This window comes from Alligator sinensis, unplaced genomic scaffold (genome assembly GCF_000455745.1).
Source record: "Alligator sinensis unplaced genomic scaffold, ASM45574v1 scaffold602_1, whole genome shotgun sequence".
NCBI classification, from domain to species: domain Eukaryota; kingdom Metazoa; phylum Chordata; order Crocodylia; family Alligatoridae; genus Alligator; species Alligator sinensis.
This window is the reverse complement of record NW_005841976.1, coordinates 3,063,285-3,088,918: the sequence shown is the minus strand read 5'-3', so window position 1 is coordinate 3,088,918 and position 25,634 is coordinate 3,063,285. Positions and strand designations below refer to the sequence as shown.

The window sequence follows — 25,634 nt, the reverse complement described above, 5'->3', positions numbered from 1 at the left end:
AGGAATGAACAGAATATAGGGATACATCTGTTATGCAGGAACTAGCCAACCTGTTAGCAGAAGAAGACCTGCACTCTGACCTGAAGTACATCGCAGAGATACGTGGATGCTTGGTGACAACACTGGACATGTTACAGTCCCAAAAACGCCAAATACACAAAGTGTACAACACTATCCTGGATTTAATTTCATGGCCAAAGCATCTTGCATCATCAGCTTATGCAAAAGGGTCCACAGCTGCTCACGCACCACTGATGATCCCTGGTCATTACCAACATGATTTTCAGACAACATGAAGATACAACACAACACGGTATCACCCCTGCTCAAAACAATGGCACTTCCTTGACTACATCCTTGAAAGAGCACACGATCTAAAAGATGTTCATATCACGCATGTTATGAGAGAAGCCAATGACTGCTGGACCAATCATCACTGAGAGAGATAAATCATGTCCATTAGGGTTATGATGAAATAGTGAAAGTAACCCAAATCACTCCAAAGACAGTATCAAATGCCTTCAAACCCCTAAGTATCATGAAGCCCTCCAAACATACCTCAGCAAGAAACTCTCCAATCTTAGGACTGAAAATGATAACAGTTGTATTGAGGAAGACTGGCAAGCTCTAAAGGAGACCACCCATGCAGCTTGCACAGAATCAATTGGCTTTATTACCCAATGCCATCAGAACCGGTTTGACAAAATCAATGCTGAGATCAAAGTCCTTTTCAATTAGAAGAGGAAAGTCTTCTGTGACTGGCAAAACATCCTACTGGTCAGAAGCAAGGAACTTTTTGACAGCTTAAAGCTGAAGCCTAGAGGAAGATTCAATTAATCAAAAACAAATAGTGGAAAGAGAAGGTGAAACGAATCCAACTATTTGTTGAAAGCAATGAGGACTCAAGGTAGAGGTGATCTCTTTTATTAGACCAACTAGATTTTGCAGAAAAAAATCTTTAATTGCAAGCTTTCAGGCACAAACCCTTCATCAGGCATACGAGAAAAGATTGTAAAACCTGGATACCTAACTATTTGTAAAACCTGGATACCTAACTATTTGCTGACAATTGTGACACACGAAGCTTCTTCAGAACAATCAAGACTGCGTACAGACCAAGCCCTTCCAGACTCACCCCATCTGAAGCCAGAAGTAAACTCCTCAAAGACAAGTCCATCCAAAGCTGCTGGAAGGAGCACCACCAAAAGCTCCTGAACTGAGAATCGACCAATGAAACCATCCTACAGCATCCAGTAAGGGAACACTTGCCAGTCCACCAACCTCTGCAGAAGTCCACCAAGCAATAAGACAGATGAAGAACAACAAAACATCTGGTTCTGATAGCACACAAGTTGAGGTCCTCAGTGCTGGTGGGGGAACTACGACCAACAAGTTCCACACACTGTTTTCAAAATCTGGAACACTGAGGAAATTCCCACTGACCTAAGGAATGCCAAGGTTGTCACCATTTTTAAAAAGGGAGATAAGTCTGACTGTGGAAAATATCAAAGGTATCGCCCTCATCTCAATCGCTGGAAAGATCCTTGCTCAAATTCTGCTCAACTGACCGCTCCCCCTTGCCAAGGAAATCCTTCCCGAATCTCAATGTGGCTTCAGACCTCCAAGAGGCACCATGAACATGATTTTTGTGGCTCGGCAGATCCAGGAGAAATTCTGAGAACAGCACCAGGAACCATAAATGACCTTTACCCAATTTAACCAGAGCCTTTAAGCTGCAAGGCTCTAAGGAAGATCTTATCAGTTTGGCTGACCAGAAAAATTTATCAGTATCCCAAGACTCCTTCATGACCAGATGACTGCTTCTATCCTATGCAGTGGCTCTGCTACAGAGCCCTTTGCCATGAGAACCAGCATCAAGCAGGGCTGCATGATTGCACCAATTCTTTTTTCTATCTTTCTTGCGGTCAAGATGCTCATCTGTAACCATCTGCCACATGGCAATGGCATCAAGTACAGGATCGATGGGAAACTGTACAATCGCTCCTGCCTCCGTGTCAAAACTAAAGTTACTTCGGCCTGATTGTGGAACTTAAGTATGCCCATGATTGTGCTGTCAGTCCACATACTGAGGAGGACCTACACAAACAGACCTTAACTCAGGGGCGGGCAATTATTTCGGGCGGAGAGCCGCTTACCCAGTTTTGGCAAGCTGTCGAGGGCCGCATGGGTAGCCCCACCCCTTGACAGGTACCCCCCCCCCAGTCACCATCTTGGGACCAATGTCCAAGTCTTGGCACCAATGTCCCAGGGCCAGCACTGGGGGGGCCCAGAGCGGGGTGCAGGCTGGCAGGGGTCTGTAGAGCCGGGCTGGGCTGCACCAGCAGGGAGAGGGAGGAGCTGGCCCGGCCCCGCACGCCCCCTGCCAGCCGGGACCCTGTACCCCTGCCGCCCTTCTCTGGGCACTGCTGGCCCTGGCCCTGGGACACCAGTGTGGGCCCTGTGCTCCCACGCCCACTCACTCCCAGTGCCCCCCAGTTTCACGGTACAGGCGGGGGGCAGCGCACAGCCCTGACCCCCTGCTCACTGGCAGGGAAGGAACTGGTGTGGAGCACGGGGAAAAGCAGTCCCTTACCTGCCCTGTGGCCAGCGCTCCCTGCTGCAGCCACCCGCACACCCCACCACTCAGTGGTGGGGTGTGGCCGGGCGCAGGACAGAGCCCTGGCGGCTTGTCCAGGGGGTGCAGGGGGGCAGGAAGGGGGGCAACTCCTCACCACTGTGCACACCCCCAAGGGAGGCATGGGGGGCATGGGCTCCCAGGATTTGTGCACAGGGCAAGGGTGGGTTGTCCGCTGCAGACTCAGGGCCAGGGGCTGCTCTGGCCACTTTCCAGCAGGGGAGATGAGCCGGGGCTGCGCTTGGGGCAGTTGGGGGTAGGGCAAGACAGACAGCAGCAGCACTGGGAGTGGGGCTACAGGGTGGGCTCCAGACACCACAAAATAGCCCTCCTTCCCAGTGCCGCTGCTGCCCATCCCAAGTGCAGCCCTGGCCCAGCCCCAGTGACATGGAGCTGCACTGTGTCTCCCATGCCCTTCCCAGTGCTCCCCTGCACTGCAGGACCTGCTGCTCTGCTATATCAGTGCTTCCCTTGCTGTAGAGAGGCTGGGAATCTGCAGTGAGGGACATGCAGACATAATAGAGCAGTGAGTGCAAGCAGGGGTAGGGAAGGGAGTGAAGATACTTCCAGCCCATGGCCAGGTCACAAACTCTGCCTAGGCTGGCTAAACTCTAGGTTAGACACACTTGACTGGAGTGGTTTAGTCAGGGATGATTCTGTATTGAACACGGGGCTGTTCCAAGGTCCCTTCCAAGCCTACTCGTCCGTGATTTTATGATCAACTCAGCAATTGAAAAACCTGAATAAATTAACCAAGCATACACCCTCTCAGGCACATGGCCCCAGTGAATCACGTTACCACCTAACTTTTGTGGCGAATATTTTTACTAGCCTAGAGCCTATCCTTGGCCTGCAAAATCAAGGCAGTGACTAGCATATGGGATTAAATACTCTGTTAAAATACTGAAGATATGATCACTGTAAGATGTTTTTCAATGCCACTGCTTCTTCTAGCACATTCTTAGGCTCCATCTTCTCTCACTGTCTTCTAGCTGTCAGGTCCCATCACGCCACTGCTGCTAAAATCACCTTTACCAGTCCATCCTTCTGACCACACCACTTCTCTCTTTGCATCCAACCCCTGGGTTGCTGTTCTCTGCTTCAGCAAATTCAAGCTTGAAGGTGAACGCAGTAAGATTCTTCATAAGTCCATACCCCCACTTATTCAGTCTTGCATGTACCATATCACTCTTACAATTCAGCCAAGAATGGCACTCTCAATTGCTTGTACATCTGCTTATACATTGTAGACGGGTGACCTGTGCTGAAGGGATGTTTCCTTCCTTACATGTAACACCCAATCCTCTTCTCCTTCAAACCCATGTAAGACCTACAGGACTTGCCAGCTAACAAAGCCTAGGCAGATGGCCACAATGAACTGTTGATTTTTTTTAATCCCTTACAATATTTTCCTACTGTCTGTTGCATCTCATTACATTTTGCCACCAATTATGCCCTGATCCAACACAGAACTCTGTACAAGTGAAACCCTAAACACACATGACCCCTTTGACTTCAAATAGGACCGCACATACAAAGAGTTTGTTGCAAGATAATGGTCTCAGTCTACAACAGCAGTCGGCAACATTTCCCCACGGTGGGCCAGTATGATCCAGAACAGGACCCGCGCATCACTGCCTCTCTCTGCTACATAGCTGTGTGCAGGATGTGTAAGCTTCCTGCCACTCAGCAATGGTGCAGCCCTACATGAGCAAAGATCTCACTGACATAAACCACTGAAGCCCCAGCTCTGTGGGCCAGATGCAATTGTTTCATGGGCCAAATCCAGCCACTGAGCTAAAAGTTACTAACCCCTGGTCTATGATACCCTCCGTTGTTAAGCTTTGCATGGCATCTAATGGAATGAATCCCGGTTGCCAACATGACCAAATCAAGAGCAACTGCATGTAAGATGTATAAAAAGATTCCTGTCTCTCTGGTTATGTCTTTAAGGCATGTCTTAAAAGAATAAAATGGAGTTTAATTATTTCAACTAAGCTGAAGTCTCAAAATGCTTCTAAAAAAGCCCCTACAAATCTATATCGGTAAATAATTAATAAGCCTGTGCTTAAATTCTGTACGATAATTGGAAGCAACATATCTAACAGTACCAGTAGATGCCTGGAGACATGGCAAAAATGAAGTCTTTCAGTTAATGTCTCAGCTCCTGTAATTTTCCCATGTATGCTGCACACCATGCTAGAGTGTGGTCCAAGGTTTCAACACAGACTGTTTTTTTCCCACCAAAACTACAAATGTCTGAAAAACTTTTAATAATATTTTCCATTATTAAACCATATGGTCTGCAAAAGCAATAATTAGTGGTTATGGCTGACTGAAAGTCTTGGCATTGCTTGTAATACCTGAAATGTCGGATCATACAGACCTCTGGGAAGTGTGACTGGAACTTGGGTTCCTCGGTACAAATTCTCTCAAACTTTGTTTGTACGAATGAGTCTGTCTCTGCTAAACCTTCTGGGAAAGGCTGACTAGCATACTCAGGAAAAGACTCTTCAAAAACTTTTGGCTCTGGAATAGTCTCTTGGAGTGTTTTGTTGGGGTTAAAGCATCCAGGAGGGTGTTGCTGTATGTTAATCTGGTACTTCAGCACTCCTCTGCAGGAAAAGAAAAAAGACACTACAGCAGTGATCAAATTTAACCAATTTTTTTTCTCTTTAATTTGCAGAAGACTTTATAAGCGATCTCAAGGCTGATCTTACACAAGCATTTTTATTTAGTTTTACTTCCAGGAGTTTGACTTAGACTGAAGCTTTGCAACAATAGATCCTTTTGTCACTGGAAGGGAGGTTTAAGTTTTCCAGCTCACTTGGCACTTCCCCATTGAACAGCCTAAAGCTTGATATTGCTTGAGGGTAAGAGAAATTGTGGGAGCCTTGTAATTATTTAATTTATCTTCATTTCCAATTCAATCAGAACAAGGCTATTTTCAGTCCTACTCCCTGCATCACACAAGCACTCTTTACAAGACAATCTTTAACAACAGCAGCCAAAGAATACTGCCAAGTTATAAACTGCAGCAAAAGCTCCCATCACTCAATCTTTCTCATGTTTTTACATGGCAGTCCTGTACATAAGAAATATCATGCTTTTGAATACCTTCCTTTCAGAAGAGAATATAAACTTCTTCCATCAAAGTCAGAGATCCAAATTACAAACTATTCTTTAGGACCTAGCTGTGTTTATTACAACAGAATTGCATTTCTATTAAAATGAAGGCACATACTTCTGCAGCCACAGCTAGAAATTAGAAAGAAAAAAACCCCTAAATGATCAGTAAAACCTTTCAAAACGTGCATGAACCATTGGGAAAATGAGTCAATTCAGCTAATAATGAAGCTCCTCATTTATCTGGAGTCCTCTTTACCTCTCAAAAATTCTGTGTTCAAATTATGACAATTATAACAAATTCACAAACTGAAATGCTAGAAACAGAAAGGGCCACATAATTTCTTCTAAGAGGCACAGCTTTGCCAGGGAGGAAAGGAGGTATGCTGCCTGTGTTGCAATCTTTGGTGAGATGTGTCAGTTTATTGCATTATGCCTCCTGAGTGCTGGGGGGCAATGCTGCAATGGATGCTCTCAGCTCCCCCCTTCAAACAAGTAACCAAAGCTCTACCCACACCAGCCCCGCTGGCTGTTCCAGAGTCACAGGAGTGGATGGAAGCAGAACGGTAACAATATCCCCCACCTAAATGTGCTTTCCCAGGCATATTGCCAGTATGGTCTAAGGCAGTGTTTCTCAACCCATGGGTCATGACCCAAAAGTGGGACGCAAGAATATATGAAAGGGTTGCAAACAAACTTTAAAAAATGGATCAACACACTTTAAAAATGGATTCTCCTTTAAAGGAGAAACTTGTAGGAAACTACAGGTTTCCCCTTGCAGGTTGGCAGAGTTCCAGCCTTCAAGGGGCTGCTTGGGGCTGGCGGGAGCAGGAAGAGGGCAATCAGGAAGGGGGCAATGAACATTGCACATGGCAGCCACGCAGTGTGGAGAGCAACTCCCACAGCTCCCTGCTGGTAAATCTATAAGGTGATGGGGCAGAGGAAAAGGGGAGCACATATGATGTGTCAAGAGGGCAGGGGGCACACGCAACCGTGCCTGCCACCCCACCTCCTCTCCAGGGTACAGCTGTGGCTTAAGGGAAGTAGTGGCAGTGTGGCAGGCCACTGCTGGGCACCATTTTGAGATGCTATATAAACAGAGCAGATTGCTGCTGGTAGGTCAGGCAGAAACATTGCCTGGTTGAGCTGCTGTATGAGAACATCTGCAGGTAGGAGCAGGAGGCTCTTGGTCCTGGGCATGACCTAAAACTCAACCCTGCCAGGAGTGGGTGGCCTGGTGGGTCTCCCAGTAGCACAGGAGCCTCCAGGAAAATACCAGACCAGTTACAACCCCAGTAAAAGGCAGGTTGGGGCACCTCAGTAACCCCTAGCCCCCACATCACTGTGGGTAGAAGTCGGAGCCAGCCACGGCTACGGCCACCTAAGCCTTCACTGGGGAGGGAAGCCCCATAGCCCCAGTGATGGGGTGGAAGATGTGGAGCTCTAGTGAGGGGGAAACCGGAGGACTGTGTGTGTGTGAGTTTGCCCTGGGAGTGTGTATAGAGATGCCCTGGGAGGTGCCAGGGCAAGCTTGGCCCCAGTCAGGTAACTGGCTGGTCACTACCCCAGTGAGGGTCATGGGAGAGCCCCCAAAGACGGCATATCTGCCACCCAAGGTGTGCGCTAGATAAAGCCTATGGCCAAAGGGGCCCACTCCAAGAGGGAGCAAGGTGGTATAAGTTGCATGAAAGAGATCCTGTGAGAAGGGGTGGAGAGTGAGAGGCCCTAGTGAGAGGAGGGCAGTATGAATGCATGTATCTGAGACCTGACAATGAGGGCTAAGCTTGGTCCGACTGTAGGCCAGGAGCACTGTGTCACCTGGATGCCATCTGCGAGGCTTGGGCTGCAGTGTAGGGGAGAAACAGAGCCACAGATAGCGCCCCCTGGATTCGGGGCAAGAATGCACAGCCTCCCGCCTAATTAGAACCAATTAAGAAACAGCAAGGCATGGCAGACGAGTGAGGCAGGCAGTTGGCCCAGAAACAGGTGGGCGGGCCAATGGCAGACCAGCCCCAGGAAGGCCCCCTGTTACAGGCAGCAGCCGGGCCATGTTGGCAGAGTAGAGCTGCAGCTTGGTGGATGCACAAACAGCTGGAGGCAAGAGAAGGTGAGAGCAGCATGGCATCCCTCCTCCCATGCAACCCCCACCCCGTCTGCTCTTTCTTGCACTGCTGATGGTGTGGCTGGCACCAGAGTTCCAGCAATGAGTACTGCCACCCTGCTCTGCTCTCCCACGCTATGTCCTGGCTGCTGGGCTGCAGAGGTGGCTCCTTCCTGTCCATGCAGGTCCAGCCAGGCTGCAGCCCCCTTCCTGTTGTGGGTGCACAAATCTGGGGGGTATGTGCCCCACCATGTCTCACACCCACCTTCCCCACACGCCCACCCCCTGTCCCACACACTGCGGGGGTGGGGGGGCTAGGGTGTCAGGGGTGAGGAGCACCAGCAGGGGTGGGGAGCTGTTTTCTACTTAAACTCTTTATTGGGTCAGGATTGGCCATCTATGTTTACAAATGGGTCCTGGTACAAAAAAGGTTGAAAAACAATGGTCTAAGGGATAGTGCAGAAGTTTTAAGACTTGATAGACTATAATTCAATTGACTCAGGGTGAATTTAGACATCTCAAAGAAACTGAAGCACCTTATTCCCTCATTGACTTCCATGGCAATCAGGTGCCTAAATTACTTTTAAGGCTTTGGATCTTAGTCTGCCTCAGTTCCCCATCTGTAAAAGGGTGATAAGAGCATTGTACTCTCTCACAATACATTGTAATAAATACATCAATCACTATAAGAAGCTCAGATACTATACAAATGGAAGCCGTTTAAGTAGACAGAGCAGAGCACAAGGATTGACAACCATCAAAGAGTTGACAGCCAAATGATCGCTCTATCCTGTGTCAAACATCATAGTGAGGGGGTAAACCTATATATGGAATGGGATCCAAGCATCCTCGACTTAATCAAACACAGCAGATGCCAAGTGTCACAGGGAGAACCAGGACAAGAATTTAAAATTTAATTTTAAAATTAAAATTTGAAAATAATTCACTGTGAGCTGTTATGTACAGGCCTCTTGTGGTTCCACTTCACCTTGCAATTCATGAATGAATCTGCTATTTGATAAAAAGCAACCTGCTCATTCATAATATGCTCATGGTAGAAACAGTGACTAGATACACGCTAACAAAATAAAAGGTAGAAAACCCAAAGAACACCATTTGGCTGCTCATTAAGATTTCAGGATCAAAAGAAGATAATTTTGTGACATTGTCAATGGCCCACATGGCAATTTATCCAATTTGGGATATCTACAAATTAAATAATATTTATGTATTATTGATTAATCGAAAACTACCAGACCTGGTTGGAAATATTCTTTGAAAGAAGTGCCATTGACATCTTGGCATCTTCAGTGATATGCTATGAATTCAAAAGTTTTAAACTTAACTACAATCTTATATTATTGATTAATTTCCGAATCTTCCATTTATTCAGTATTGCTCTTTCCTAATGGCACAATACACTTAGTTATGAAATAGACTCCTAAAGCTGGAAGTTCCATTTTTTCATTAAGTAAAATTAGCAAAAAACTGGAACAATAGCACGATATACTAAGAGAAAATCTGCAAGGAAATGGAATATATCTTCCTAAGAAAGATCGAATTTCCCTTGTCTAATCATTAACTTCTATTATTTTAATGTGAATCCACAGGAAGCACAGAAAACTAATATTTTTTCTATCTTGTTATCAATATTTATTTAGCTTTTTATTTCATCATCCCCACCGGACCAGAAATCGCTGAAGATATGCCTATTTATACAGGCTAGTATTATTATTATTTTTTTATAGTAGCAACTAATACCTCAAAAAGATTATAACTCTATTCTTCTAAACACTGGAGAAACACATAATAAAAGGAGATCCTCACAGCAAATAGCTTAATGTTAAATCTGGGAAAATGTGTGTTTGTCAGAAGATGGATTTTTTTTTAAAACAGAAGCTTTTCTAAAAAAAAAGTTGAAATTACCAATTTGTATTGACAATTATCTGATTTTTATCTTTTCAAAATTTTTACAACCATTTCAGAAATAGTTTTCATCTGACATAATCCATTAAAATAAAATATTTCAGTGTTTATAAAAACCAAACTTCACATTGCCAGCACTATTCAACAATAAGGCATCTGTCATGAATGTCCCATGCCAAAAAAATCACTGCATGAGTTTAATCCTTATTAATTAGTATTTAGCCCCACTCAAACCAATAACTGTAATGACAACTGATTTAATTTTGTGTCTCTGACGATTATCCTCTCCTCCTTTTCCTGCTAACCTCAGGTGGTTTTTCTTTGGTGCTCCTGGTTCTGATCAAGACGAATTTGTAGACAGAATCTTAAGAATTGTTCACCCTTCAGGAGTCATCTAAGCTTTTGTCTAGAGATATCAGGGACACAGGATGAACACTCAGATGGTGTAAATCAAAATAGCTCCTTTGACTTCTCTGGAGCAATTTACTAGAGCTGAGGAACTGGCTCCAAATGTTTCATTTGTCCTGGAAGCATCCAGTTTGTGTTTGCTATTGACTTTATTCTATCGTTGGATTAACAACAGACAAACTAATGTGTATGAGCTCAAATACTAAGTCACCACAATCTTCCCCATCTTTCCAGTGGTGGAAAGAAACTTGCTCTCTGTAAGTAGCCATTTACCCACAAATCCCAGAAACCTCTCCCTGGATACCTGGGAACTCAGGTCCTTTGAGGTCTGGCTGATGGCCTTTCTCCAGCTGCCACTACCTTAGGTGCAATGATTAAACAAAGGTGCCCAAATATGGGGAGACAACAAAGGAATATGATCCCTGGAAGTTCACCCTCCCGTATCACTGCCACCTGTATCGTTCATATCTCACACACAAACCCATAATGGTACCTGGATGGTTAACAAAACTACAACATGACCTGACAAGAAGTTAGGCCACCATGGGTAAACATATCAAAGCAAATCCCTTCTCTTTACAAAGTACAATGAAAATGAGGACTGGTCCCTGCAACTAAATGGCAAAGCTCCCACAAGACTTCAACAAGAGCAGAATGGAAGCAGTCACTTCAGGTATCATCTAAAAGCGGCCCACATGTTTTTAAATGGAATTCAGCTTTTTACTAAGAACGTGAAAAAAGTGGCAAGCCATGCTGCTGGGCTGATTCCATCTGTTACCTCCTGTCTTACATACATTCAGACTGTAAATGTTGGGGTTTTTTGGCCTGGCCTATGATGAGGTCTCAGAGGTGCAATGAAAGTACTAGCAAGAATAATAACTGTGAATTAAAAATATAAGTATCTTTCAAAATATTGAGCCTACATGTCACAAGGAACACCATGCTACTATAACTGATAAAACACAAGGAAACTCATTTCCTTAGGGTTTTTCTTTTTTAATTACTTTCACTCATAGTAATTGTCACCAGTTCCCTCATTTAGTCTGCAACAGGAGAGCACTGCCAAGGGGACTGCCCACCTTATATTCAGTACAAAATGTAACCTTGGTTGGTCGATTTCTCCTGTTAGCTCTTTCATATGGCAAAGTGAGATGTTGGGCAAGAACCTTAAAAATATAGAACATGTTCTAGCAAAAAACACAGAATCTGTTAAGAATGACAGGACCTTTCATTGCTCTGAACTCTTCTTTTATTTCATTTGATTGAGTGCTCTATTGAAACACTTACCTGTTATTCTTACATCAGTCTAGTAAGATCCAATGGTTATTCATAATTCAGCATCAGACAGTATTACACAGTGGGCGCACCTACATGAGATGTTACATCGCTACAGTGATGTAGTGTTGGCGGGCACACGCCGTGATGCTGATGCTACTGCACTATAGCAAAGAGCTACTGCACCGTAGCGTCGGCATCACGCCTCATTGCTGTGGTGCAGTACGGTCAGAAACGACCCATGCACTGCTGGGACTGCACAGTGACAGCTGTTACTGCACATTACTGAATTATGAATAATTTGGCACAGTTACTGCTGTTACTGAATTATGAATAACTGAATTATGAATAATTTTTGCATCTTACTAGACTGACATAAGAATAACAGGTAAGGGATCAGTACTTGCTAAAGCAGGTACTAAATGACTGCGTAGTAACAAGTGTGCAGTTGAGGGCACATGTAGGCATGCCCAGTATTTTCACAGACATCCCTGCACTCCCAGATTCATAGATATTTGCTGAAATGTGAAAATGACCCTTGCTGAAGTACACTTCTCCCTCCCTGTACCCAATTTTGGTCTCACACATAGGCCTTATCTATGATAAAAATGGGTGCAGCTGCTCTGACTTTTAGGGGAGTTGTGCCCATGAGTATCAGCAAAGAATCTGGCAAAATAGTTATATTGGTGAGACACTCTACAACCTTGCACCATGTGTGGTCTTCCGCACCTGTACAATTCACGTTTAAAATGGCCGAGGAGAGAAAAATAACTATTGACCGTAGCCTTGAAGATTATTCTCTCTCAACAGTAAGCAGAACTGCAGACAAGAAGTAGAGACAAAGGAAAGGAGAACAACCTTACTTCACACTCCCAAAGGCCAAATGTAGGGACTGAATTAGACAAGATTTTAGTTATCGATGGACGGAGACTGGGCTTAGGTTCAGCTTTTACTTGTGAAAATCCTGAAAACCCTATTTGGTTCTCATTTGTTCTACCACAGAATGCTCCAAGCACAACATAAGCTTCATTCGAATGACTGATCATAATAGAAAGACATCAACATGGCAGTCCTCTCCAGTGCCCACCCTTAGATCCTTGTAAGCAGTGCCCGCTTGGCTGTGCTTAAAGAAAAGGTGGTTTTATTTGGTTACTTACCCAGAAACATGTATTATCAGCAGCAAATAGAAGACAAAGAAAAGGTTGTGGGTATACCAAAAAATATCATAGTTTGAAGCCCTGGAAAAGAAAAAAAAATCGTGGTTCAATCCTGTTCTGACATGATATACTCAGGCAGAGTTGACACTAGCTATTGGGAAAGGAGGAGGAGATGGATGAGCTCTTCATGAACTAGGGCAGAGAGACTGGAGGCAAGAGGCCACAATAAAAACATGGGCAGTAACTAGCACATGGCCTCCTGTCTTGGAAAAACAGGTTGTTGGATGCCTGGCTCATTAAATGATTGTGAGGAAATTTAAAAGTACTCTTGATTTCCAAGAACATGTCTGCAACTTCAATTTTTTTTCCAAAGTTTTCCACCTTTTATTTAAAAGCACTGCTGTTATTTTCTAAATGATTCTGGCCCTATACCGGAGAAAACAGATTTTGCTTTTGGTAACACCTTGCAGAGCTGCAACAATACTAAGTAATCAGGTAGGTTTTTCCCCTCGTTTATGAAATGAGCTTTAGTTTGGAAGCAAAGCCTTTCACCCAGCTAACATTCTGCACAATTATGTCTGAGATTTCATCTTCAAACAAGCTATGGTGCAGTATAATCCTATTCCAATTCAGCACGTTAGCTCCCAACTACATGCTAAGGTCCTAATTCAAGAAAAGCATCTGTGTTCAGGAAAAATGATTAAGTACATGTTTAACTGATTTCCTGAATCAGGGTCTAATAATAGTAATATCTAGCTAAGGGCACTATTTCAGCCACGTCTTTAAACAGATACCTGACTGGCATCAATAGGACTACCCTCCTCCATTAGATCTAGCCATGTCCTTAAGTACCTGATATAATCAAAAGCCTGCAAACAGTGAACCACATACATCAGCACATTACACAAGCAATTTCCATTCCATTATCTCCGCTACGTGACCGATGCTGCACAAATGTGCAGCTTCCTTCAAATACAAGACACCCTTCAATTTAACACACACACACAACATTTCTGATTCTCAATTTAATGAAAATAAAACCAATCAACATAAAGACAAATGGCATATAAACATTTTTCAAGCTTTTTTTAAAGAAATGTTCTGTATTAAAAAGCATGCCTTATATTGGAAGGAATATAATAAGCATTTACATTATCAGGTCTGAGGCTATGAAGGCTACCGACCTGGAGCTTGATCCTGCTGGGCACTGAACATCCTGTTGCTTTACTGTTGTACATGTTCAAGCACAGTCCCAGACCAGGGCCTGAAAACACAGCCAGATCAAGCCTGCAATGTTCCTAACAGGGGCTAAGTACAGACAGTCAAAAAGCTTGAGCCCGAATCGATTCAATCTCCGCAGGTTAGTCTAAACTGCATGGATTGAACCGATAAGCAAGTGAACAAACTTTCACTTTTGAGTCCAGAAATGCAGCCACATGCCTGCAGTGGCTCGGGCCAGAAAATCAGGGGATGCTAGAGCACGCCTCCCCGCTCGGCTGGAGCAGACCAGCTTGGGCCAAGACTAGTCCACCCACCCTGCAAAGGGGAGGGGGCGGGTAGTGGGGGAGGTGCTAAGCATCCTGGGAGGCTGCGCAATTGTAAGTTAACTTGAATGTGGAGGGGGTCTGGGACAGAACTTCAATACACCGATTTAACCTAAATTAGTTAAGTCTGATACTACATCCACCCAGGTTTATCTTAAACTGGTTTCAGCCATTTTGAAGCAGTTTATGTGCACTGAACTTCTGTTGTGTTACTGATTTGAACTAGTTTCCAATCACTTCTACTGGTTTATGTGTAATTTCTGTCCCTAGCCAGGGAGTCTGAACTGAAAGAGGACTCTCATTCTCTACCCACATTCACCCCACATCATTTCCATTAATAATATGCAGCAAAAGTTAATACAAAAGATCAATGTGTTCAATTAAATATTTACACTGAATTTTTACTGTATTGTTAAAGGGACAGAGCCTACTTAAAAGACAGAGATTTGTCTGAATATTTGATCAACTTGTTCTTACAGGTAACATCCACAAGTTCAAGAAAAGTATTACCTTCTTATTTCTTTTTCACTTTACTAATTTTTTACATTTGACAGAACTTTGTATGTGACTAACTTTATTATTTCTCCCATGTAGTTACTCAATTTCCTATGTTTTACGCTGCAATGGGGGAGAATAAAACAACACATATTTTGAAGCCACCTAAATTTCAAACTGACCAGAGAAATCAGTGCTATGAAAATTTACATTACAAATATTTATTCCAAAAATTAGGACAGTGAAATCTGGTTAATGAGGCACTGGGATAACTTATTGTGCTAGTCTTACTAGTTGGTGCACTTATTCTCCCTCAGAGTCCTATTGATTTCTCCACAAAACAAGCTGCATAACCTGGCATCTGCCAAGCATAGTAAGCTGTTTCCATGTTAGACATGCAATATATCACTCCAGATAATTAGTCAGCTCAACTGTAGTCCACCATAGCACCTGTCAAGCAAGCTGGTGCACACTATTTTTTTCTTGCCTTAACAAGACATAGACAGTCAACTATATTTCAATTCCCTGTTGTAGAATTACCTTCTACTTTGGTAAAGAGTTCATCTAACAATGCAGAACAAAACTCTTTGATTATTTTACTCCATCATAATCCTGTCATTCTTACATAGCAAGCACTCTGAATTTTTGTAATTAAAAAACTACATCAAGCATTTATCTGTATAACCATCATTCTCATATAACACGCCCAAATGAGCACAACTGGCACTTTTTAAACATACTTTTTCTTCATTATATGGCAAAAATCATTCTTTACTATCTTGCAATGTGCCACGAAAAACACAGCTCACAAAAAGTTGGAAACTACTCATAATTAATCACTAATGGAGAGCTAGTTATCATTACCAATCACCTTGGTGTGACAAACTACCCAGATTTTACTAAATGCACCAATTCTGAATTACTGAATGCACTTAGAATTCACCACCATAGGAAACAAGGAATTTGATACTTTTTAACCTCTTATTTGAATACTTATTACAAATCTCTACAGTTGCTCAGCATTCCATTCAATCAGTGCGAGAAAGCAATTGCTTAGATGGTATTGTTCAGCATAATATTTAAAATCAGTCTTACCTGATAGCATATGTAGAAGCTGTAAACATTAGGAATAAAACTAGCACCAAAAGGACCCCGGTCAGCCCAGGAACTAGATATAAAAACAGATTTTAAATTGTATTAGGAAAAGTTATACTGGTTTTTTTGGACCATTTAAAACAGTGATCTTTGTTAGCAAGACAAATCATGCCTCAAGTTGCTTTGACTTGTTTATTGCTCACAGGCAAGTCAACACATCATCTTGGAATATTTTGTTCTAAGCAATTTCCACCACTATTCTCAGTTCTGGAGGAAATCTTTTCTTCACTGCATTAAACTCTATGTATACAGACAGACATCTCAAATTTACAATTCACTCTTAGTCCCTCTTTTTGTACCCCCTTGTGGTACAGGATCCTGGGAAAGTAGGGCTGGAAGGACTCTCACAAGGTCATCAGGCTGCTTCCAGATGTGGGGAAAAAAAAATGCACTTTACAATAAGAAGCCGCACGTAAGTTCAACCTCTCTGCAGTGTCTGCATATATCGGGTGCTTCAGTAGGGCTTTTTGGTGCTTTCATCTAATAGCTGATTTAATCAACTATTAGATAGAAGTGCCAAAAAAGCCCCATTAAAGTGCCTGATCTATACAGACACTGCAAAGCCAGGTTGAAATAATGTGCTGCCTCTTCTGGGCATGCGCTGGGCTGAGTGCGGGAACACACTGAGTTTAAACTAAAGTGCGTGGGGGTGTTTTTTCATGTCTGCAAGCAGCCCTAAGGTCCAGCCCCCTGCTCATGGCAGGATCATCCCTAGCTAAACCATCCCAGCCAAGTGTCTGTCTACTCTGTCCTTGAAAAATTCATGGGATTGAGGTTTTACACTTTTCTAGTAGCCTGTTCCAATGCTTAATCACCCTTGTACTCAGACAGTTCCTCCTTATCTCCAACCTAAATTTCCTCTGCTGAAGCTTAACACCTTTCTTCAGTGGTGACGCGTAGGGATGTACGGGGGTGCACGTGCACCCCCTCAGAGGGCTGGCGCACCCCCTGACAGCTAGCACTCCCCGCTTTTAGGCGACAGGCAGCAGGGGCAGGCAGGAGCGCTGGTGCCCCCCCTGTGAGTGCTGGCTGGGGAGTGGGGGCACCAGGAGAAGCACTGCTGGCACTTCTAGGTATGCTGCTGGCACTTCTGGGAGTGCGACTTGCTTTTCTGGGTCAACCCCCCTATCTAAATCATTAATGAAGATATTAAACAATACCAGACCCAGTAGAGACTCCTGGAGAACCCACTTGAGACGTCCTCCCAAGGCACTGAGCCACAGATAACTACTTGTTCAGCACAATGATCCAACCAGCTATGTATTATTAAAGATACAGAATAACTGGATACAATAGTAAGGATAAGTGAGATCATCTAGAATTCCAATCAAATAGCACAAGCAGTAACAGGCAGGTAAGCAAGGACAAAATTTATAAGTGCAGCTATATAAATGCCAAAAGCTTAAAAAATAACATGGGTGAACTTGAATGTCTGGTATTAAATGGTGACTTTGACATAGTAGGCATCTTAGAGACTTGGTGAAAGGATGATAATCAATGGGACACTGTTCTAACAGGTTACAACCTATATAGGAATAACAGAGTAGGACATGCAGGTAGAGGAATGGCACTCGTTGTTAAGGAAAGTATAGAAAAGAACAGCATAAAAATCTTATGTAAACTGCCATAGAGTCTCTGTGGGTAGAAATTCCATACTTGAATAAAAATAATATAGAAGTAGGGTTATTCTACTGACCACTTGATCAGGAAGGTGAAGCGGATTATGATATGCTCAGGGATATTAGAGAAGCTGCTAAAATAGGCCAAGTAATAATAAGGGGAGATTTCAACTATTCTCACGTAGACTGGGTAAACACCTCATCAGGAAGAGGGATGGAATTTCTGGATGTGATAAATGACTGCTTTCATAAAACAACTCACCTTGGAGCTCACAAAAGCAGAAGCAACTCTAAACCTAATACTGAGTAACACATAGGACCTGGTTGAAGAGATGAGTTGGGAAGCTATTCTGTAATAGTGACCATAACACAAGCACATTCAACATTCAAGGAGGAAGGAGGAAGCCAGAAACGTCCACCATGACAACAGATACTTTGGGAAGGGAAATTACACAAAAATGAGGAAATGAGTTAGAAAGTCAAAAAAGAAGCCTGCAGGCAGTTTGGAAGCTGTTTAAAAGTACTATATTACAGGCTCGGGAAAAATGTATACTACAAATCAAAAAGGCAATAAAACCCCTACATGGTTTAATAGCAGAGTTAAGAAGGCCATTCAAGGCAAAAGGGCATCCTTCAAAAAATGCCCAGATGAGGGAAATTAGGAAAGTTCACAAACTCTGGCAGGTCAAGTGTAAAAGCAAAATAAGACAGGCAAAAAAGAACTGGAGCCAAGTCTAAAAAAAGATGCTAAAATTAATAATAAAAACTTTTTTTAAATACACCAGAAGCAGGAAGTCAGCTGACAATCTTTGGGAACATTAAATGAGCAAGGTGTAAAAGGTGAACTCAATTATAAACAAAATCTCTGCAATGGCATTTACTGCAGAAGATACTGGGGAAATTCCCATGCCAGTTCAATCCTGTCTAGAAGATGAGTCTGAAGAGTTGGACCACACTGAAGTGACAACAAACAAAGTTTCAGAACAAACCCATAAACACTAGTAAGTCACCGGGACCCGGTGTCATTCATCCAAAAGATCTGAAGAAACACAGAGGTGAAATTGCAAAACTGCTGGCAACAATATGTAAGCTATCATTACAAACAGACTCTGTGCCAGACAACTGATGGGTTGCCAGCATAACACCAATCTTCAAAACGGGCTCCAGAGGTGACCCTGGGAACTACAGACCAGTGGCTGGCCTATACATCCGGCGGACTGTGCAGTTGTTACTGCACAGTCATTTAGTACTTCCTTATGTGTAAGTAACTGGCATTACTGCACAGTAAAATTGCCGCAGTTTATTCCCAATGCTACTGCGCAGTAGCGTCTTGTCTAGACGCACCCAGTGAGTCTCATTTCCATCCCTGGCAAGTTGGTGCAATTTATAAAAAAAAATAACATCGACAGACACAAGGACAAAAATGATCTGCTGGGGAAGAGTCGGTGTTATTTTTTAAAGGGAAATCCTGCTTCACCAAACTGCTGAAGTTGTTTGAGCATGTTAACAAGCATGTGGACAAAGGGGATTCAGCTGACATACTGTATTTGGACTTCCAAAAAGCTTTCAACCTGGTCCCTCACCAAAGGCTGTTAGAAAAACTGTGTTGCCACAGGATTGGAGGAAACATTCATTCGTGGATTGAGAGCTGGTTACAAGATAGGAAACAAAGGATAGGGCTAAATGGTCACTTTTCAGGATAGAGGCAAGTCAAAAGTGGGGTCCCACTGGAATTTGTGCTGGGCCCAATTCTGTTTAACATTTTTATCAATGACCTGGAAATGGGAGTGCTCAGTAAAATCTCAGACTTTGCAGACCTGGAAAGAAGAGTGCTCAGTGAAATCTTAGACTTTGCAGATGATACCAAATTATTCCAAGCAGTCAAGTCCCAAGCTGAGAGGAGCTACAGAAAAAATCTCACCAAGCTGAATGAGAAAAAAAAATGGCAGACGAACTTCAGTGCTGACAAGTGCAAGGTAATGCACATGGGGAAAATAGCCTCAACTGTGCATGCACAATGCTCGGTTCTGAATTAGCTATTACAACTGAGGAAAGGGACCTTAGTCACTGTAGATAGTTCTCTAAAAATGTCGGTTCAACGTGCAGCAGCAACCAAAAAAGCCAAAAGAATGCTGGGCATCGTTAAGCTGGGAATAGAAAACAGGACACAGAACATCATCATGCAATTATACAAACCCATGGTACACCCACATCTTGAATACTGTGTGAAGTTATGGTCCCCCATCTCAAAAAATACACAGAATTGGAAAAGGTACAGAGAAGGGCAACCAAAATGATCAGGGGTATGGAGCAGTTGCTATACAAGGAGAGACTAAAAAGGCAAGGACTCTTCAGTTTGGAAAGAAGAAAGCTGAGGGAAGATATAATACAAGTCTATGGATGAAGTGAACAGGGAACTGTTTAATGTTCAGCGAGTCCCAAAATACTAGAACTAGGGGTCAGCCACTGAAATTAGTAGGAGACAGATTTAATACTAACAAGATAAATACTTTTTTTACACAACATGTAGTTTACTTGTACAATATATTAGCGCAGGAGGTACTAGAAGCAGATAGCACAGAAAAATTAAAAAAGAAACTAGACAAATTCAGAAGTTATAGATCTATTCGTAGCCTGCATTTCCTGAGCTTGTTGATGAGACTGTTGTGACAGACAGTGTCAAAGGACTGCTGAAGTCTAGGTATCATATCCACTGCTCTCCCCCTATCCACAAAGCATGTTACCTTATCACAGAATGAAATCAAGTTGGTCAGGCTCTTGCTAAATTCATGCTGGCTGTTCCTGATCACCTTGTTCTCCTCTTGGTGTTTCACAAGGTTCATTGAATACCTGCTCCATTATATTTCCAATCAAGATCAGGCTGACTGGTCCATAGTTTCCCAGATCCTCCTTCCTCTCTTTATTAAAGATGAGCATTATATTTGCCCTTTTGCAGTCACCTGGAACCTCATCTGACCTCCATCGAATGAGCTTGAGCTTTAGTTAAAGCAACCCTGCTGCCATTTTTAACCATAGGGACACTGATACACAAGATGCTCCAGGCATTTTAATGAGAATGGCTCTTGGCACCTTCCTAATTAAAGCGCCCCCACCTCCCCTTCACTCCTGGAGCGAGTGTATAGACTGCCCTAGATATATTCCATCCAGCCCTGCTGGCTTGAAAGCATCTAGCTTCTCTAAGTAATCCCTGTGGCAGGCCAATAGGGGGTGCTACAACACTGAACCATCTGAATCAGTGTGCCCAACCAAAACCCCACTTTGGGTGTCTCCACTGTGGTGGCCACGTCCAGTCAACCCCCTTCCTGAAGCACACCCACAAGCCTGGGTAATCGCTGCCACCACCTGGGCCTTGGTCTCCGTTAGGCCTCTGTGCCGCCTGCGGTACACAGACCCTGCTGACGTTGGAGGTGCATTGCCCGCTGGCAGTATTTTTGGGTACTCCTTACAGCCTGGAACCACCCCGAAGGTTGTGAGGCAATACTCCACTGAGCTCTACTAGGAGCATAAAGGGGAGAGATCTTAGGCTCAGGGCCAGAGAAAGAAAGCAGAGGATTTCTTCACAATCCCTAACCTGTTCTTCCACTACTCTAGGCTTTGTCTCCTTTCCTATCTTTGCTGCCAAATGTACTTGTCATCTGGTAGCTTATCCTGTTTGTGAAGACTGAAGTAAGGAAAGCATTACATACTTCAGCCTGCAACATCCATAACTAGACCGCCTTCTGCATTCCATATCTGTAACCCTTTGGTTTCTTTGGTCTCGCTCTTATAATTTTGACATACTTGTAGAATAATTTGTATTGCCTTTTATGCCTTTTGCCCGTTGCAACTCAAATCGTACCTTGGCTTTTTTTTCCCTATATGCCCATGAAATACTCTTATATTCTTCCCTAGTACTATGACCAAGTCTTCCCTTTCTGTAAGATTTGTTTTTGTGCTTCAGCTCATTGAAGAGACTCTGTCTAGGCAGGCTGGTCTGCTGTTGCACTTCTCCTTCTTCCCTCACATCAGAATATCTTGTTCCTGTGCCCTTAATACAGTCTCCTTAAAGTACAGCCAGCTCGCCTGGACCTTTCCCCTCTGACTTACCTCCCAGGGGATCCTGCCCACCAGTTCCCTGAATCTGCTGAAGTTTGCTTTCTGATGTCCAGTGTCCTTATTCTGCTGCTCTCCTTCCTTCCCCCCCTTCAAATCTTGAACTCTACCATTTTGTAGTCACTATCACAGTGGCTCTAAATAAGGAACTTATTAAAATCATCGCCCCTATTTATGGAAAAGGTTCATCTTAAAGCAGTTTTTAAATCTCTTTCTAAGCTACTTGTTTACTCATAATATTTTGGCTTTGTTTTCAATAACTGCAATGCTCACAGGTTATATTTTTGTTTTTGTCTTTTTAAAGTTCAGGGCTCTTCTAAGCAAAATAATTTAAGGAAAATAATTGGTCAGTGCAAAAGAATTTCAAGCAAATCAACTGCAATGCCAGCTGCAGCTAAGATCAGTTGTGGACCCATTTTATCCTGTTATACGATAAATGCTGAAATCCATTTGTGTGACATGACATTTTGCCTGAATTTTTCACCTGCAGACCCAAACCTGTGAAAAGCAACTGCAGTCACTGATCCAGGATTGGAATCTGAGGGTTCAAGTCTAAACTTCCATTGATTTTACTGGTAAAGGACCAAGCCCACTGTGCTCACCTGTACAGGTCAGAAATCTCATAAGTGACTAGTGATTTTAGGTGCTTCAGTTTTGGGGGCTCACAGGGATCTTATAGTCAGAAACTGCTGAGCACCCATTTGCAGAGAAGTTGACCCCCTTTAGGGCACTTCAGGTTGCCTTTGGTTTACGGGCACTGAAAAATCACAAGTTGCCTTTAAAAACCTTAGGATGAAATTCTCACCCAAGGTCAAGAGAAGTTTTGGCATGGGCTTCACAGTGACCAGGATTTCATCCTTGGCCTTAGTACACAGGAAAAATGAGTTACAAGAAAATTCACATTTACTTTTCCTTTGTTTTACTCTTTCCTAATTTAAATTTTCAGTTAGTATATAACTAAAGCATCCTGCACTCGCTGACATATATGCCCATTTCAAATCACAGCTGCTAACATCAGCTTGCTAACCCTTCCTTCAGTCCTTAAAATCCATGCACACACTTGCTGCTGTCTTCTGCATCAAGTTCAATTTTTTGTTCTCACTTACAAATCCCCTCTTAACTCTGTTGTGCCCTACCTCAACCTATCTAGCTGCTTTTGTTTCTTCACACTTCACCTCCATACACTGTTCCTTTTACTCTGCCATAGATGGCATCCTTCAATGTCCATATTTCTCCTACATGCACTTTCATATTTTCCATCATGCTGCCTATTATGCAAGGACCATCGTCCCTGAACTGATCTGTAAAGCTATCATTCTCTGCTCCTTCAAATTCCTCCTCAAGAGAATTTTTACAGCATCCTATTGGATGTAGGTTTTAATACACTTCTTTTCTCCCCCTCTGTCTTTGAGTTACCCTTACCTTGAATATCTACTGAGTCCCAAATCAGTGATCCAATCCACTTATACTACAAGCTTAACTGCTGTTTACATCTTTGCTGGTTTTCTTTTGATATTGCATCTACACGTGCAGCCCTATCTGAGTTTGGCTCAGAGCACTTCAAACTCTGATTTACAGACTTCTAAGCCCAGCACATGAGCTAAGACTAAGATTCAGAAACTCCTCCTGCAGCCCTTAGTCAGACAAAACATTTTTTTGGCTTCATTCGGCATGGCCTTGCTCCAAACACTGCAAAATTCAGTAATGCTTTATCTTTGCTATAGGTGCGGGTGACTACACAAGGTAAGAAGCCTAAGTGAATCAGGCCCTTGGACACCAAAGGGAGCTTTGCCTAAGGAGGGATCAGACCAATGGTCTCTGTCCTACCCTGGACAGGTGATCTGCATTCAGTGCGCCCAACCTTAACACCTTTGTTCATTTATTTTGAATTTTTATTGTTGCTGCTCATTCCTGCCTCTCAATTTAAACCATTCTAAAGTTGAACTGCTCCTTAAATAAATCACCCGGATATTTGTTTTTAATATTATGCAGAATCTCTGCTTGAAACATTTTTTCCTCAACCAAAGGACAACAGCTTTGAAGTTATTATATAATCCCCCAGAGTGGAATGAGCAACTCTTTCCTCCTGACTTTTGAGAAAGGAAAGGCAGGCTATGTTAACACAGGCAAATGTGGCTGATATGTAACAAATGCCACATTTCTATAACAAACACAGAAACAAAATATTTTGCCTGGCACTCTATGCCTGGCAAACAATTCACTTTAGTTTTGGTTTGGATTACGATGATAAAACAAAATACATTAAGGTATTATATTTAATACATATTTTCTAAAAATTCTATTCCAGGTTACTGAAGCAGTAGTTTACACCTTGAGCTAGCTCATATCTAATCTCAGTTATACAGTAAGACTCTCCCTGAAGATGTCTTCAGTAGGATTTATTCACTTCTACTCTTTGGGGCAGCAGCTTTACCTGTGTTTAGGGTTTAACACTCCTCTAAAATCTCACTGAAATCAGGCAAAGAAAATGAGGATACTCAGTATATCAAAGACACTACCCCTGGGAAGACTGGATGACCCATAACACTTAACTGAAGCAGGCCCTGTAGCAACAAGAACACCAAAACTAGCTATCAAGCAGCTATTAGAGTCCTGCCTTCCCTACTTACTCCAGTCTGTTTGCTACGGCAAATAACTTCTTATATTTCAGTAAGGCTTTCCTTATGTTGACAAGTCTGCATTAATACTGCTCTACAGGATAAGAGCCTAGGACAGCGGGGGCCAACCCTTCTGGCAGATGTGCTACTGGCAAAGTTTACCGATGACACTAAGCTGTGGGGAAGTGCAGCCATGCATCAGGGTAGGCTGACGATCCAGGCGGATCTAGACAGATTAGTTAGATGGGCGGACCAGAACCAGATGCTGTTCACCACCGAGAAGTGTAAAGTGCTTCATCTGGGGTGGGAAAATCCGCAACAAAACTTACAGGTTTGGTGGTACTAGGCTAGCTAACACCACATCTGAAAGGGGCCTGGGGGACATAACTGACCATAAAATGAACATGAGCACCAGTGTGATACTACAGTTAGCAAAGCAAACAATACGCTGGCATGCATCAACCAATGCATCTTAAGCAAAACTAAGGAAGTTATTCTCGAACTCTACTCGGCATTGGTGAAGCTGCAGCTGGAGTACTGCATCCAGTTCTGGGCACTACGCTTCAAAAAAGATGTGGAGAAGCTTGAGAGAGTCCAGAGAAGAGCCACCTGAATGATTAGAGGCCTGAAGAGCAAGCCATATGACGAAAAGATAAGAGATATGGCTCTGTTCAACCTAGAAAAGAGAAGACTTAGGGGGGGATTTGGTGGTAGCTTACAAGTATATCAGCGGAGAACATCAGGGGTTAGGCAAACAACTACTTACCAAAGTGCCCCAAGAGAAAGCCAGGAGCAACGGCCATAAACTCCTAGGTTTCAGACTGGACATAAAGAAAAACGTCTTCATGCTTCGTGTGACCAGACTCTGGAACAGACCAGACTCTCAGCAGGGGTGGTGCAGGCACCTACCCTGGAGATCTTCAAAAGGAGACTGGACGCACACCTTGCTGGGGTTATTTGACCTCAGCAATCTTTCCTGCTCAGAGCAGGGGGGCTGGACCCAATGACCTCGTGAGGTCCTTTTCACCCCTCCCAAAGTGCCACTCTGATCTCCTTTCTCTGCTCAATCTGCTATTCTGCTCCCTATTCTATGCTCCCTGTCCAGGCTCCTCCTCTGCTTTCTGCCCTATATGCTGCTGTGCTGCCTGCCTGTCCAATTTGTCATGTGCTACACTAAATTGCCTGTGCCACTTGTAGCACTCATGATCCAGGCTGGCCACCTAGATCTAGGTTGACCTAGAAGATCCACCTTTTGCCTCATTTTCTCTCTTCTTCAAAGGTTAAAGGCCCCAGCTTTCTTCCACTGAAGTTAAAGGAGACTGTCTTGGACTTAGATGGAACCTGACAGGTCCTGTATATATCTAAGGGATGTTAAAATCTTATTACATCCCCACAGTAACATAATGATCCAAACTCTCCCCTTAAAGAAATGGAAGTAAATCCCACAGATTTCAGAAGTTTT

General features: G+C 43.3%; 1 protein-coding gene across 4 annotated transcripts in view; it reads right to left on the bottom strand.

Moving 5' to 3' along the window:
- Positions 1-25,634, bottom strand: part of NOX4 (NADPH oxidase 4) — a 285,490-nt gene that overhangs the window by 123,961 nt on the left and 135,895 nt on the right. For all 4 annotated transcript variants that reach the window (XM_025200844.1, XM_025200842.1, XM_025200845.1 and 1 more), the window contains 3 exons: positions 15,763-15,835; positions 12,629-12,709; positions 5,022-5,250 (listed from right to left, as the gene is read on the bottom strand). In XM_025200844.1, the coding sequence (XP_025056629.1) occupies positions 5,022-5,250; positions 12,629-12,709; positions 15,763-15,835 (383 nt within the window). The remainder of the gene's footprint in view (positions 1-5,021; positions 5,251-12,628; positions 12,710-15,762; positions 15,836-25,634) is intronic.